The following is a 15223-nucleotide window of genomic DNA, read 5'->3' as shown; positions in this document are numbered from 1 at the left end:
TTGGGAAACGAGCTTAACGTGCAGCAGCAGATGAGGAAGCTGTGGTTCGGCGTGGACATGAAGGACACGAGCCGCTGACTGCTGCTCTGACTGGACTGATGATGAAACTCCTGCTTCACAGGGAAACGAGAGAGACCTCCAGTCACTCGCTTCATGAGCTCCAACAGACTGAGAGCTGAATGACTGTCTGATGGATCTGAGGGTGAAAGTCACAGAGCCGATTCTTCATATGACGGGTTGGTGATAATATCAGGAGACGGTCAGCTGTTGCTGTAAATGTCGCTGCGCTGATGAAAAACATCGTCTCAGAAACTCTTGAGCTCCAGAAAAAAGATCCAGAGTCCCGTCACTGGACTTACAGGTTTATTCTTCAATAATCAATTAAACATAATGAAGACATAATTAAACATATGTGACTCCAGCAAACATATAATCTGTTACTTACAATAGTTCCCAAGTAAGATAAATAATAAGAATGAGGCAAACTCAAAAAGCATTTACAAACACTTCAACGGAAACTCTGACAAATCCTTTCATCCATCAAAACACAAAGGTATGGAAGCCCGGAGAGGCAAGTTTTTGTTTTGTTTTTAATAATGATTTCAGCCCAAACGCTGATGAGAAACATGAGTATTACAAGAAAAAGGAAAAAACAAGAAGAAAAAACAAGAAAAGAATAAAGAAGAAAAATCACGTGTCTCTGACAGCTTTTGTAAAATGTACATCTGTTTTTGGTGTAAAGTACGGTGGCCCTGAAGCTCAACACACTGCAACTCAACAAAACACATGAAAACAGAAAAACAGAAAGTATTTCAGAAAACATTTTGACAACACACCTGCTGCAAATACTCACAACACAACGGAGGCGTTTCCAGGGGGACTCTAAAAAGTGACGGACCTGCTGGGACACACTTGTTGTTCAACGCTTCGTGAAGTTAAAACCACTGAACATCAAGTGAACATGGAGGGATTCGCCTGGAAGACGTCCAGCAGGTGCGTCCCGTCCAGGTTCATCACTGTCTCTTAATGTTATTTTCTGCCTTTATTCTGATAGAGACAGGAAGTCAGAGGGGACGACTTGTAGCAGAGAACCACAGGTGGGACTCGAACCTGTGGCGCTGCGGTTAGGACCACACCTTCTTGGTACGCGCTCTAACAGGTGAAGGTGTTTTTCTTCAGGTGCAGCGTGTTGAGCTTCAGGGCCACCGTAGTTTTTAAAGGTTGTAAATGCTCGGTAGTTGATGCTGACGTTGTTGATCAGTGGAGTCAAACGTTTTCATAGTTCACTTTGTCTTCATCTTCATCTTCATCATTATGCGCCTGAGGGAACAAGTACATGTTTATTTTTCATGTTCATTATTTTATCTGCTTCTACTTTAATTGTAAAGTGTGTTGGTACCATGTTGCCATGGTGATCCTGCACTTTGAATCAAATGTATTGTTTGACTGAACTACCACAAAGACGGACGTTTGAATGTTCAGTTGTTAAACTCACATCGTCGTCGTCCGTCTGTGTTTTGTTTCCTGAAAAGTCACAAAAGAGTCGAGTTTAGTTTCCACACTGTGAATCCAGGTTCATCCAAACTCATGTGTGAAAGTTCTCACCTTTAGATCTCGTCCATATGTCGACTGTCACAACACTCAGGATGAGCAGGGTTAAACCCACAGACACGATAACAAGCCTCAGCCAACCTGCAAGTGACAGTAGAATAAAAACACTCAAGCATTTTGACATTTTCTTCTTCTGTTTAAAATCCTGAAAACAAAAAGCAATAAACAAAAAACAAAAAGCAATAAACAAAAAACAAAAAGCAAAAAAAAAAATAAAAAGGAAAAAACAAAAAACCTATAAACAAAAAGCAAAAAACTAAAAACTAAAAACCTAAAAAAAAAGCAAAAAAAAAGCAAAAAACAAAAGAACAAAAAACCTAAAAACAAAAAGCAAAAAAAACAAAAACAAAAACAAAAAACAAAAAACCTAAAAACAAAAAACAAAAAGCAAAAAGCACAAAACAAAAAACAAAATCAAAAAACAAAATGCAAAAAACAAAAAACAAAAGAACAAAAAACCTAAAAACAAAAAGCAAAAAAAACAAAAACAAAAACAAAAAACAAAAAACCTAAAAACAAAAAACAAAAAGCAAAAAGCACAAAACAAAAAACAAAATCAAAAAACAAAAAACCTAAAAACAAAATGCAAAAAACAAAAAATCAAAAAACAAAAAACCTAAAAACAAAAAGCAAAAAGCAAAAAAAAAACAAAAGGCAAAAAAAACAAAAAAACAAAAAACTAAAAGCAAAAAGCAAAAAACAATAAAAAAAAAAAAAAAAAAAAAAAAAAAAAAAAAAAAAAAAAAAAAAAAAAAAAAAAAAAAAAAAAAAAAAGCAAAAAGCATTTTTGAACAAAAAAAAAAGTCTTTTCATTGTCAGAATCAAAACACGAAAAACAACAACATCAAATTAGAAGAAACTTTATTTTTCCTTGTTGAATTGAATAATGAAGAAAGGTAGTCATGTGGCATGGAAGTAAAGGTAAATATTTCAAAATAAAAGCCAAGAGGAAAGAGTGGCCTTTCTATAAAGTGTAAAATTCTACAAGCACAGACAGACAGAGAAAGATCTCTTTTCATTTGCATTAAGACATGAAAAATGCTTCATCAGAAGTGTGTGATGTATTATTTACTTATATTATATATATTAATAACCTGATTAACACTGTGTGGTCCTTCCCAGACAGTGTTGTCTACAGTGACCAGCAGAGGTCTCCACTGTCACCACATCATTGTTCATCCTCTCATCAAATCACCTGATATTCTCCTCCATGATCGAGCTGCTGCTGCTTGTAGCCGACTACAATCACATGGTGGACAAATCCATCTGCCACAGCTGTATTGATCATGGTCATATCAGCAGCTTTTAGGCTATTGATTCCATCATTAAGAGCAAAGTAACCATAACTACATATACCGTGGCTGTTTTACACATTATTGACCTCTGAGGTCGAGTTTCAACATGAACCAGAAACATTCAAATTCCTAGATATTGTGGATCTAACCCCAGAATCTGTTCTCCTCTGACCCACGTCAGGGACATGAACAGATAATAAACACTCTCTCTCTGTCTGTGATGCATAATTTACTCTTTATAGAAAGGCCGCTCTTTCCTCTTGGCTTTTATTTTGAAATGTTTACAATAACCTCCATGCCACATGACTAGCTTTCTTCATTCTTCAGTTCAACATGGAAAATAAAGGAATTTGCAAAGAGAAGAACTGGACGGTTTCAATTTGAGTTTTCGTTTTTTAATTTTGAGAATTAAACGTAAAAAAACAACAACGAAAAAAGGTTCAGTGCTGTTTTTTACTTTTTTAATTTTTAAAAGAAAAAAAAAACGAACTTGAATTAATCAATATCTCCACCCAGCCGAGTGTCAGTCTGATTACCCAGAATGCTGCTGAACCCCCGGCCACAGCCACGTATAACCTCCAGTCTGGGAAGAGGATGGAAATATTAGAAAACAAAGTCTGAGTCAGTACCTGGTTGTCTAGGTGACGTGTCACTGTGGTCAGGTGCTGCCGGCTCCATCAGGGAATTCTTCCTGTTTTCAGTTGTTGTTTGGACACTTGTTGTCCTGTCCTCACCTGGACAAATGAAAGAACAAAACCCAACAAACGTCTGTGGTGAGGAAACGCTTCATCAATTATCATCTGCAGGAGCTGAATGGAAAAGAACAATATCATCATGAACACATGAAATAAACTCAGTGAGTTTGTCATTCACATCAGATTAAGGTGATTATAAACAGCTCATCATACACTCACCTGGTTTCTCACCTGAGGACGGAGCACTGAAGTTGAGCAACTCTCTTCCTCCGAAACCATCAGTCACTTCACACTGAAACATCTCATGATACTTTGGCTTCTTGAGATAAGAGGAAGGAAACGTGACAGTAGCTGAGCTCTCAGACTGTGATGTCTTTATGTCTGTGTTGCCTTCATCCTCATTCTGACGCTCATGCAGCCACTTCACTGTGTGTGTGAAATATACATGAGGTGATACAGAGCAGGTGAACTTCACCTCATCACCGTCCTTCTGTTCAGTCACTGGTGAAGACGGAGACATTGAGAGAGAAAGACAAGAGAGAGAAATGAACTTCATCACTGTAATAATCATCATGATTGTAAAATTTCAGTGTTTTGTTCTAACAGACAGTTTGATGTAAATACTCACTGGTAACAACAGACAGATAAACCAGAGTGTTTAGATCATGTCCTGATCTGGACTGTCGACAGTTGTAGTGATCAGCGTCTCCAGCTGTGACCTTCTTCAGAACCAGAGAACAGTTCTGTGTCAGACTCAGTCTGTCTGATTTAGGGTCGGCATCTTTAACAATCTTCCCTTTTCTAACCAGGTCTGTGATTCTTGAACCAATTAAGAACCAGTTAATACTGTCACATTCATCCTGACCATCGAACACATTTTTACAGGACATAGTGACGTCATCTCCATCTCTGACAAAGACGGAGGAGGAAAATTGTCCCGTCACTTCTGTGGAGAAGATGAGAGAGAAACATGAACCATGTTAGTTCACAAAACTCATCAGATGAAAGTCAAACAGCAAATTGAACCGTCCTCATTAGAGAAATGTAGTAATGTATCATCAGTGATATCAATAAAGTTACATTATACATCCTTACCTGTGATCTGGAGCCCGAGTATCAGAAATAAAGACATTTTAATCCTGATTTCAGTCATTGTGTCCGAGTTTCTCTGTGTCTGAGAACTGATGTGTGTTTAAGAGAAATGAAGCCTCTCCTTCCTTCCTGTTTGTACTGTCACTTCCTCAATCTCTCCCCCTCTCTCTCTCTCTCTGTCTCTCTCTCTCTCTGTGTCTCTGTCTGTCTCTCTGTCTCTGTGTCTCTCTCTCTGTGTCTCTCTCTCTCTGTCTCTCTCTCTGTGTCTCTCTGTCTGTCTCTCTGTCTCTGTGTCTCTCTCTCTGTGTCTCTCTGTGTCTCTCTCTCTCTCTCTCCCTCCCTCTCTCTCTCTCTCTCTCTGAGTGTGTGTGTTTTCCGGGTTCTTTTTTTCTTACTGTGTGTTATTGTTTGGTAACTGGTTTAATTGTAAGATAATTAGTTAGTGTTTGGTGCCTGTAGTGACTCGGACTGTCTGTCTGTAGCTGAAAGTGTCTCTCAGAATACAGACCTGTACTCTCTGAGAGACATCAACGATTTTCTGGATGAAACATTTGGCAGACAAGTCAATGTGAAAGATTTCTTTCCTGATGTAGGAAAGTTCATCCAGTCAGTGTCCACTCTGCAGAAGCTGGTGGGGGTGGACCTGCTGGACGACAAGAAACGATACAGACTAAAAAAACACGTCACCGCCTTAAGGAAAAGTTTAAAAAGCACCAAAAAAGTAAAAAGAATGAAATTATCCAGGTAAGCAAATAATGAACACACAACACAGGGTGTTTCCTCTCTGCTGTTTCTGTCTGTCTGTCTGTCTGTCTGTCTGTCTGTCTGTCTGTCTGTCTGTCTGTCTGTCTGTCTCTCGTCTGATGCCGGGCTTCAGGGCGGCTTCCTTAAACATTAACGGGGGTAGAAATGCTCAGAGAAGAGCTTTGGTCACAGAGGTCGTCCGGGACAAAAGGCTGGATGTAATTTTCCTGCAAGAAACCCACAGTGACCCTCTGAATGAAGCAGACTGGGGCTTATGGTGGGGGGGGGGCAGCATGTGCTCAGTCACGGCTCCAATTTAAGTGCTGGAGTCGCTGTTTTATTTTCCCCCAGTTTAGCAGTAAACATTTTATCCAGCACTGAGATAGAGAGGGGCAGGGGGCTCATGGTCAGAGCAGAAATAGACTCTGTTGTTTTTAACTTTATAAACATATATGCTCCTAACCACGGCCCTGAACGCCTCGTTCTCTTCCAGCTGCTGAAGGACAGACTCAGCCAGTGTAATAGGGGTGAGTGTGTTATTCTGGGGGGGGACTGGAACTGTTGTACTAACAGGGTGGACAGGACAGGACAGGAGCCCCACCCTCAGTCCTCCTCCTCTCTGGCCCAGCTGCTGAGAGAAGCTGATCTGGTGGATGTTTGGAGGATGAAGCATCCGTCAGTCAGGCAGTACTCCTGGGTCAAAGTCTCGGACGGCAGGGTCAGTGCAGCCAGGCTGGACAGACTTTACATCTCTGCTGCTTTTACAGCTCGTGTCACGAACAGCAACATCCTCCCTGTTGGTTTCACAGACCACCATCTAGTGTCAGCAGAGCTGTTTTTATCTCCCACCCAGGAATCCTCATCCTTCTGGCATTTTAATGTTAAGCTTTTACGTGAGGTGGGTGGGGGCTGGTTGTATATAATGTCTCTCTCTCAGGTGGGTGGGGGCTGGTTGTATATAATGTCTCTCTCTCAGGTGGGTGGGGGCTGGTTGTATATAATGTCTCTCTCTCAGGTGGGTGGGGGCTGGTTGTATATAATGTCTCTCTCTCAGGTGGGTGGGGGGTGTGGCCTCAGCAGTTCTCCTGATCGTTGTCATTCTCATCGTCAGACGGAAGAAAACTGAAGGTGAAACTTTTATCAACTAGAAACTTTGATGAACCTGAAATTAAACAAATGAAACTGTCGATGCTGAACTCAACTTCTTCTTTCATTCCAGGGAACAAAAGTCAGACGGACAGAAACGTGGTGAGTTTGTTCTATATATTGTATATGATGTATATGTTGTTTATGATGTATATATATTGTATTACAGAACAGATGTTGCTTGTGTTGTACAGGACGATCCTGAGGACGGAGTTTCCTACACATCCATCAGCTTCAACAAGAAGACCAAGACTAAAGCCCGGATGAGCCCACGACCTCCTGACTGTCAGTAATCTGTGTGATGAACTGTTTCCTCGCAGGTTCAAGGGGATGATGATGATGAAGATGAAGATGAAGCAGTGACCTACAGCCCTATCGAGGCTCCCTCCAGCTCTTACCGCCAGTAACTGATTAATGTTTTTATATCTGTTGTTTCTTCCCTTCGCTTCATTACAGTAACATGACAGTACAGGAAATATTAGAGCGATGCATTATAACAGCTGTTTTTCATTAACGGACACGAGGTGTGAATGTGTGAGTGAATGGGATGTGAGCCAGTGACAGAGTGAGGACGCCCTCTAGAGGTGGAGAGAGACACAACAGACAGAAACTGTAAAACTGTCTCCACATGGCTGAAATTAAGATTTTTAAAACTTAATTCTTCTGTTCTGTTTGTCATTTAGCTCTTTTTTGTTTTCTGTTTATTACATGTTATTACTTGTGTTCATTATTTTCTCTGATTTATTGTAAATTTTCCAAAATTATTTTTTCTCCTTATTTCAGATGCAGATGCTTCATACGCCATAAACATAAAAACATATACATCAGCTCTTATATCCAGAATGTTTAACAGATTTATTTTGTGTTTTTTGTGAATGTTTTGTTTATAATTTTCATTATTTATATAATAAAGTTGAATTTACTCCATGTTTTTGATTTTTGATTTTCAGTTATTTCCATAATATCCGTCTCTCATTTGCTGCAGAGCAGTTAGTGCTAAAATATATGACACATATGTCACATATTATTATCACATATAAACATCCTCTGAATATATGAAGATATGAGTTTATAACACATATCAAATGCACATAGTAAGATTTGTACATGTACATATATTAAAATAACATGTTGCGACCATAAATGTTTACAATATAAATTTAATTTGTATAAGCAAGAAAAGGTTTATATATAAAAGGCTTCAAGGTCTAAAAGTTTTCATATAATTTATTAATTTTATATTTTCATAAATGTCATATATAGTGATTTTATATTTGTGCATTTATAACATTTGCATATGAGTATCATCAGAGGAAATGATACAAGACGATGCTGAAGAACAACCTTCAGAAAAGTCGATCATAAAAGAATAAAAGAAGAATATAGTTTAGATTCTGATGAGAAATCTCAGCAGAGAACTGTGTGTTTCTCTCCCTCACCACACGGTGGCGCCAGAGACCCTGAATCCGCCAACACCATGTGGCCAAAAGTATGCGGACACCCAAACATACACATGACCTAAATCTTCATCAATCCTGTGAGTGAAACTTGTTTTACTGCAACACTGAAAATATATTCTTCATCTTCAGTGACAACATGTTCAGTTTAGGGGGATTTTCACGTTTTCAGATGAGATGAAGAAAAAGAGAGGAGGAAAGAAAGAAGGAAAGAAGGTGAAAAAAGACAAAGTGAACATGAGAAGAAAAGAAAGAAGGAAGAAGACACTGAAGACAGAAGGAAGGGAAGTGAAAAGAGGAAAAGAGGAAAAGGAAAAAGACCATCAGGGGGATCCTCACATCTGAATCTACAGCCAGCAGATCAATCAAGTGAGTAACAGGCACAATGTTTATTTCTAATATGAGAAAATACAAGTTAACATCTCAAAGAAAAGGTTGCATTAATTTTTATTCAGTCATCACGTCCAGTAAATACAAACAAACCAGACGTGTGTTTATTGAGTAGTGACTGAAGGCTGATATATGTCTGCCTACATTCTTATTAATTAAGCTGCCCACCAAAAAGAAAAGTAAATTCTTCACTCTTGTATTCCTCAGAAATATCTCTCTCAACCATTATTTTGAAAAGCAAAAGGAAATGAAAGCAGCAGTCCTCGCCCTGTCCGCACCACCTGCTGTAAATCAAGTGTAAACCAGACAATGAACGTTTCAAGAAAAGGTCGCAACTGACACTGACTGACTGTCACTGAAAGGGTTACTTCCTGTTTTCAGTAGGTGGTGCTTTGACTATGACTTCATATTGAATATGTCTTCAGTGTGGGACTCTTGACAATCTTATAAAGTTTGGGACAGTTTGAACAATGTCTACTAGACTTAAAACAACTTCCTGTTTTATGGAGAAACACAGAAATCTGCCACGGGCAGTTCCTCTGACGAAAACCCAAGAGCTTTATTCTTTAGCATCACAAAGGTTTTAAGATCGGACCGACCAAACAAAAATTAATTCTCTAGCAAGAATTCTTTAAAGTTTAATGTCCTTAATTTGCAGAGTAAATTCAAAATGTGCTGACTTCCTGTTGGGTTTAGGGTTTGGGTGCAGGAGGCCTTTTTCTAAGTCTTGACATGTTACATGTGCCGCCTGAATTTCACACATGGAGGTGAAACACGGGATAAATAAATAAATCATGTATAAATCATCAATAAATGAGGATATTATTGACTGTAACAGTTTGTAATCACCAAACTTCCTGAAGCAGATACAACACGAACATACACACACACACACACACACACACACACCACACACACACACACACACCACACACACACACACACATGTAGTAACAGTCATTAGTGTGTGTGTTGAGCATGAATAAATTGCAGGGGGGGGGGCAGTTAATGCAGTTAAGGACAAAGGGCTGTCAAACACACTGATTCTGCTTGGCTGGATGTCAGGACACATTCCAGACACACGGAGGCCGGCTCTCTAAACTCCAGGCCGACGGGGGATTAAGACGAGGAAGTGAATTAAAACATAAATATGGATTAAGCTGCTGATTGAGTGAAGAAGGAGGCGGTCAGAGTCTGACAGAGAAGGTTCATGTTCAGACCTCAGGGAGTTTTAGTGTTGAATCTTTTTCCTTCTTGAAGCTGAGATGTGAAACTTTACCTCCCGAACCCGAGCGACACCCGTGCATGAGAGTAATTACATCATTAGGCATACAAATGGGCTAATTTAGCTTTTTTTTTTTACTTGTCTAAGCGTCCATAAGACCATGACCCAATTTCAACACCCAATCACAAGTCAGAGAAAATCTCCTGAGCCAATGGGATGCTTGAAGCCACCCACCTGCATGCATAATAATAAGAGGCAGAATGACACAAGGGGGAAACTTGCAGAAGCTGCAGCTTGCTCAGTGCGTCTGGACATTAGTTTGCCTCTCTGAAAGAAGCCTTCATCATGGTCGACGCCTTCTGTGCCACTTGGAAACTGGTCGACAGCGACAACTTCGATGAGTACATGAAAGCACTTGGTGAGTGATTATTCTTTATTGGACCATTTTCTGTTTGTTTCATTTCACTCACATGTGCAGTAAAGCTGAAGCTTTCCTCCCTGTGCCCTGCTCAGGTGTGGGCTTCGCCACCCGGCAGGTTGGTAATGTGACCAAGCCGACTGTGATCATCAGCCAGGAGGGCGACAAGGTGGTGGTCCGCACCCAGAGCACCTTCAAAAACACAGAGATCTCCTTCAAGCTGGGGGAGGAGTTTGACGAAACCACCGCCGACGACAGGAACTGCAAAGTAAGACCACGTCCATCTAAAATGTATATGAGACACAAGCAGGGTTTCAATTTGCTTCTGTTCAATCAAATCATGTATTTAATCCAAGACTTCATTCTCATCACTGTTCTCTGATGATAAATAAAAAAATGAAGTTATTATGGGAGTGCTTCTTTGTTTTTCTATTGGTGGATCAGTGACGAGGCCTGACATGTTGAGACCTCTGGAAATAATAGACCCGCATTTGGCAGCATCTTAATTCACACATTTTCTGCCAAAATAACAACAAAAAACCTTCTCCTCTTTTGTCTTTCAGTCCACAGTCGCTCTGGAGGGAGACAAGTTGGTCCACGTCCAGAAGTGGGACGGCAAGGAGACCAAGTTTGTCAGAGAAATCAAGGACGGCAAATTGGTCATGGTGAGACAAACAGTCGCTTCTTATTCCTGCCTGGCTCGACTTTATACACGACTTTAATGAAGTACATTTACTAACGAAGGAGAGAGAGACACTGGAACTCTGCACACTAGTGTAACACTGCAGCCACTAATGACAGATGGATTATTGGAAACTAAAGTTTAATAAAACCATTCAGAGAAAAAGTCGCAGGTGATAAACTCTGAGGACAACGTGCAGCTGAGGACATTATCATTAATAATATTATTATTAAGAGTCTCGTGTGTGGGAAACTTTTTCAGGTGGTTTCTTTAGGATCTTTTTAAAAACAAAGGCCCTTAAAAACAGAGGCGTTGCAGATATATAAGAAATAAGGAACAAAAAGTTACAAACCACTTCGAACTTTCAGCCAAGAATCAGTTTGTTTCAGTCAGGACGAAAGGATTCAGCTCCTCTGTGTAGAATAAATTAAACTCAGCTGCTGCCACAAAGCTGCTTCGGTGGTTAAGTTTGTCGTCATGGTAACCGCTTCCTCTGTCCTGCAGAATCTGACCTTTGAAGACATCCATGCGGTGCGCACCTACGAGAAGGCATGAGGTCTGCGAGCAACAGCCTCCCAGTGAACCAGCCAACAAGCGTTGATTTTATAATTATTATTGACTGACTGTTTGCTTCTCTTTGCACTTCATGCTCCTCCACATGTTCACGACCCGCAGGCTGCACGTTTTGTAAGAACTGTTGTTTTTTTTTATATGAATACATTTCTGTCGTGATGGATGGATCGTCTTTGCAACCCTGTGAAACATGAAATAAAAAACACAGAGAGAAAATGTTTGTCTCTGATGGTTCCTTTGTTTCACTGAATGAATCCATGTCCTCTGATAGGAGGATCAGTTTGACCCTCAGGCACCTGTCGGTCCAAACCTTCACCTTAGTGATGGTCACACCTGAACCAGTTCTGCAAGGCGGCTCCACAAAAGCTTCATTTCTAAAAGAGCGACATCTACTGGTCAGAATGTAAAACAGGCAAATGCAAACCTTTGTATTTTACACGTATCAGGAAAACTATGATGGTATCAGATATGATGGTACAGAATTCATAAATGAAGGATTAATCCATCAATAAATACTAACAATCTAAAAATAGATTTACAAAAACAGCATAAAACATTTATAAAAACATTTATTATTGAAAGCTCTCTGATTGGTTGGAGAGTTAACCAGTGGGTTTTACCAGCACCGACGGTCCAGATCATGAAGAGGCTGAAAGGAGAAGCTAAATGACTAAGCTAATCAATTAGCTAGTAGATAAAAAGCAACTGAAAATGGAAATTAAAGACAGACTCCAGATGTATTCCCATTTTTAAATGCCCTTTCAAATAGTTTTTCAAAGTCTATTATTTATTCATTAATTAATAATTGTATTTATAAATGGTTTATGTTGTTTTTGTAAATCCATTTTTAAATCCGAAGTATTTATTGATGGATTAATCGTTCATTTACAAATTCTTTTCACAAATCCTGTTTTTAATGCCTATGACGTCCCTGGTCCTCCATGATAGTAAGTGCTGTAAAAGCAATCAACATATGTCTTTAAGAAAAAAAATAAGCTTCAATAATAATGTTACTTTATTATACTCGTACTTTATTGTGGGAAATTAGATCAAAGTGTCAAACTGGAGAAGTCGTAGTTTTCCTTGGTGGATCCATGATAAATAAAACAGTGAATGTCAGTCAGTGTTATAAACCAAAAACTATTAAATATCATTTGAGGTTTATCATTTCCATAATTTAAACCGCCACCAAAAGCGGTGACGTGGTACAGACGAGAGGCGAGGCTTCACCTGTCATCGGTGACATCATACCTCTAAAATAACACACGCTTCGCCGTACTCACCGCACACTCTGAAGCCACGACCTCTCACATGACATCACTACCTGACCTCTGACCTTTCTACGGAGGAGGGGAACAGAGAAGATGCGAGGCCATGAAGTGTCACTGTGTCACTACTCTAGTTTCACAATAAAAGAATCTGATTAGTTTGAGAATCAGTTTCCACAAATGTCCCACACCAGCTGAAAACCTGCTGCATAATAAACCTGCATCAACACGATGGCACTTCACCTGATTTCAGACGCTTTGATAATAGTTATATTGGTTTGACATATTCAGTGTCAGTCTGTCTCTTCAGGAACAGCAGACTTTCTGTTTCTGGGTTTCTGTTGCACTTTTGCACAAAACAGAAATAATTTCTTTAGGAAAGTCGACAGAACGCAGCTGATAATGATGTTTCCACTGAATGAACAGTTCCACCTGTCGGCCTCTCGGTCTGATACGACAGGCGCCACGACTTGACTATTTTACTTTAGCAAAATATCGCTTTGTCGAATCATGCGAGCGAAGACATTTTTCCATTATTGTTTTTAAGTTTGCATTTTCAAATTGCACATTTAGCAGGTTAATGGAAACACACTTACTGTCCCTGTTCCCCAGCTGTGTGTGTGTGTGTGTGTGTGTGTGTGTGTGTGTGTGTGTGTGTGTGTACTGACCGTCTTAATAAGGTCAAAGGTCTGGGATGACTTTTGTTACTCCTCAGTTCCATATTTAGGAAATGTACTCTGTTAATTCCCGCCACTGAGGACAAACCTGTTCCTCTTCCTCCTCCACAAGTTCCTCCTCCTCCTCCAAAACACAGGCGCGTGATCACGTGACCAGCTGTGCGCTGTACTTCCTGTTTATTTCAGAGGGTTCCTACACAGGTCAGAGAGTGTAGGTGATATTTAGTCTCTGTGATACACCGAAGTATCAGTTGTAAACACACTCAACATGGAACAACTTCCGTGTTTGGAGCTGCTGCTGCTGCTGTGCACCGCGGCTCCGCTCGAGGCGGCTCCGACCAGAAGCAGCTACCTGCCGGGCACAGGTGAGTAGAAACCCCGGGTCTTTCGGCTAATGAGAACTGTATTGGATTATTTCTGCCTCGTGTCACTTTCCACAGAACTACAAGCTCCAACATCCACAGCGGGAATGAAGACGGTTAGTTTGTCTGCTTCAGGCTTCACTGAACAGAGAGAACCGGGTTTGGTCGCGAGAGAAAACTCGATATTTTCTTAAATCTAAAGCCGGAAGTTGGATGTCATGTTGGCCGAATTGACCCCAAGACCTGGTGGATTTATATCAGGCGTTAAATTATTCTGTTAAATCTACTTTCTTTTTTAAAGATGATCAAAAACTTAATAGTTGGCAGTTTTTCAAACGGAGTCTGGCCAGAGAACAATCTCTTAATGCACTTGTACATTTAATGGAGCTAATGATGGTTTTATGGAATTTTTACTTTTATTAATTTAATTTCAAAACAGGTTTTAAGTTTGTTTTGTAACTTTGCAACAAATGATATTGAAATAATAATCAAATTAAGCCAAGAAAGAAAGAAAGACGGCGCTGTGAGATAATAATGTAAGACATGAATATATCAGCCCTGTGATACATTACAAACACAGAACTTCATCAGACACCCAAACCATTAATAGACAAACAAATACACTAATTATACATAATGAAATAGTTTTTAACCCTTACTTGAATAAATCTGGTCAAAAATATCGCAGTATAGAGCATGTGTTGTCATTTCTAAAAATTAAAGTACAGACATTTTCTCGGCAGTGCAGTTTGTGAAATGCAAATGATAGTTTCTCTAAATATCCTGTTAGCCAATCATAAATTAACGTTAGATTTTTACTTTTCAAAAATTACTTAAACTAAATCACTTAAACTATATTTCAGGATTTTTATCTCGGCCTTCTCCTCACTATCTCTCACCGTCCCTCCGTCTATCCAGGCAGGTTCTGGCACATCACCGACCTCCACCTGGACCCCACCTACCACCTGGCCCCAGATCCCACCAAGGTTTGCTTCTCCTCCAAAGGAGCTCCAGCCGCCCAGGCCGGCCTGTTTGGGGACTTCCTGTGTGACTCTCCCTACCGCCTCATCCAGTCCGCCTTCTCTCACATGGCGCCGCTCACGCAGCAGCAGGACTTCATCATATGGACCGGGTCAGTACGCCCATGAGGGATGATGATCGGCTTCACCTCTGTTCACATCCTCTTTCATTTTACAGCAACATGATCACATTTCCTTTAAAACCCTTCTCTCTCTCTAAAGTGATGAGGTTTTAAAGGTTCCAGATAAGATAAGATAAGATAAGATAAGATAAGATATACCTGTGTTGATCCCCCATAGAGGAAATTCAAATTCAAATTTGACACAGCAGCAGAAGGGAAAATGTAACAAGAAATAAAATAAGAATAAAACAGAATCTAAACTAAATAAGATAAAATAGAAATACTGTGTAGTGTGATTATAGATCAGCTCTAGCTTCTATATTAATACTGTGAAAGTATCAAAGCCTCAGTCCACAGAGAAATGCACACAGCCTGTATTCAGAAACTGAGCCTTAAAACCAGCCGTCAGGACTTCTGGAACTTTGTGATGTCACAACAAAGCAGTCA

At 39.9% G+C, this 15223-nt stretch overlaps 3 protein-coding genes across 5 annotated transcripts in view; 2 read left to right on the top strand and 1 right to left on the bottom strand.

Annotated features, from left to right (window-relative positions):
- Positions 1-355: 355 nt before the first annotated feature.
- On the bottom strand, positions 356-4825 carry LOC111646162 (uncharacterized). 2 transcript variants are annotated; one of them, XM_023395591.2, is made up of 7 exons: positions 4697-4825; positions 4230-4547; positions 3821-4102; positions 3536-3640; positions 1606-1692; positions 1496-1524; positions 356-1320 (listed from the first exon to the last, which is right to left on the bottom strand). In XM_023395591.2, exons 1-7 carry the CDS (start codon positions 4752-4754, stop codon positions 1267-1269), a joined length of 933 nt encoding a protein of 310 aa, XP_023251359.1. In that variant the 5' UTR covers positions 4755-4825; the 3' UTR covers positions 356-1266. The 2 variants fall into 2 exon arrangements, with proteins under 2 accessions (XP_023251359.1, XP_023251360.1); XM_023395592.2 differs by having other exon boundaries at positions 3833-4102.
- Positions 4826-9990: 5165 nt separating this feature from the next.
- On the top strand, positions 9991-11350 carry LOC111646172 (fatty acid-binding protein, brain). The gene is made up of 4 exons (XM_023395603.2): positions 9991-10073; positions 10169-10341; positions 10637-10738; positions 11260-11350. The coding sequence occupies exons 1-4, from the start codon at positions 10001-10003 to the stop codon at positions 11308-11310; spliced, it is 399 nt and encodes a 132-aa protein (XP_023251371.1). The 5' UTR covers positions 9991-10000; the 3' UTR covers positions 11311-11350.
- A 2074-nt stretch (positions 11351-13424) lies between these two features.
- smpdl3a (sphingomyelin phosphodiesterase acid like 3A) overlaps positions 13425-15223 on the top strand; it is a 7960-nt gene continuing 6161 nt past the window's right edge. For both annotated transcript variants that reach the window (XR_002759939.2, XM_023395599.2), the window contains exons 1-2: positions 13425-13638; positions 14554-14767. Coding sequence is in view for 1 of the 2 variants with exons in the window: in XM_023395599.2 (XP_023251367.1) it covers positions 13542-13638; positions 14554-14767 (311 nt within the window). In the remaining variant the exon portion in view is untranslated. The remainder of the gene's footprint in view (positions 13639-14553; positions 14768-15223) is intronic.

This window comes from Seriola lalandi, unplaced genomic scaffold (assembly GCF_002814215.2).
Source record: "Seriola lalandi dorsalis isolate HSWRI2012SDOR001 ecotype SW California unplaced genomic scaffold, Sedor1 jcf7180002054966, whole genome shotgun sequence".
Taxonomy (NCBI): domain Eukaryota; kingdom Metazoa; phylum Chordata; class Actinopteri; order Carangiformes; family Carangidae; genus Seriola; species Seriola lalandi.
This window is presented reverse-complemented; position numbering and strand designations above follow the sequence as displayed.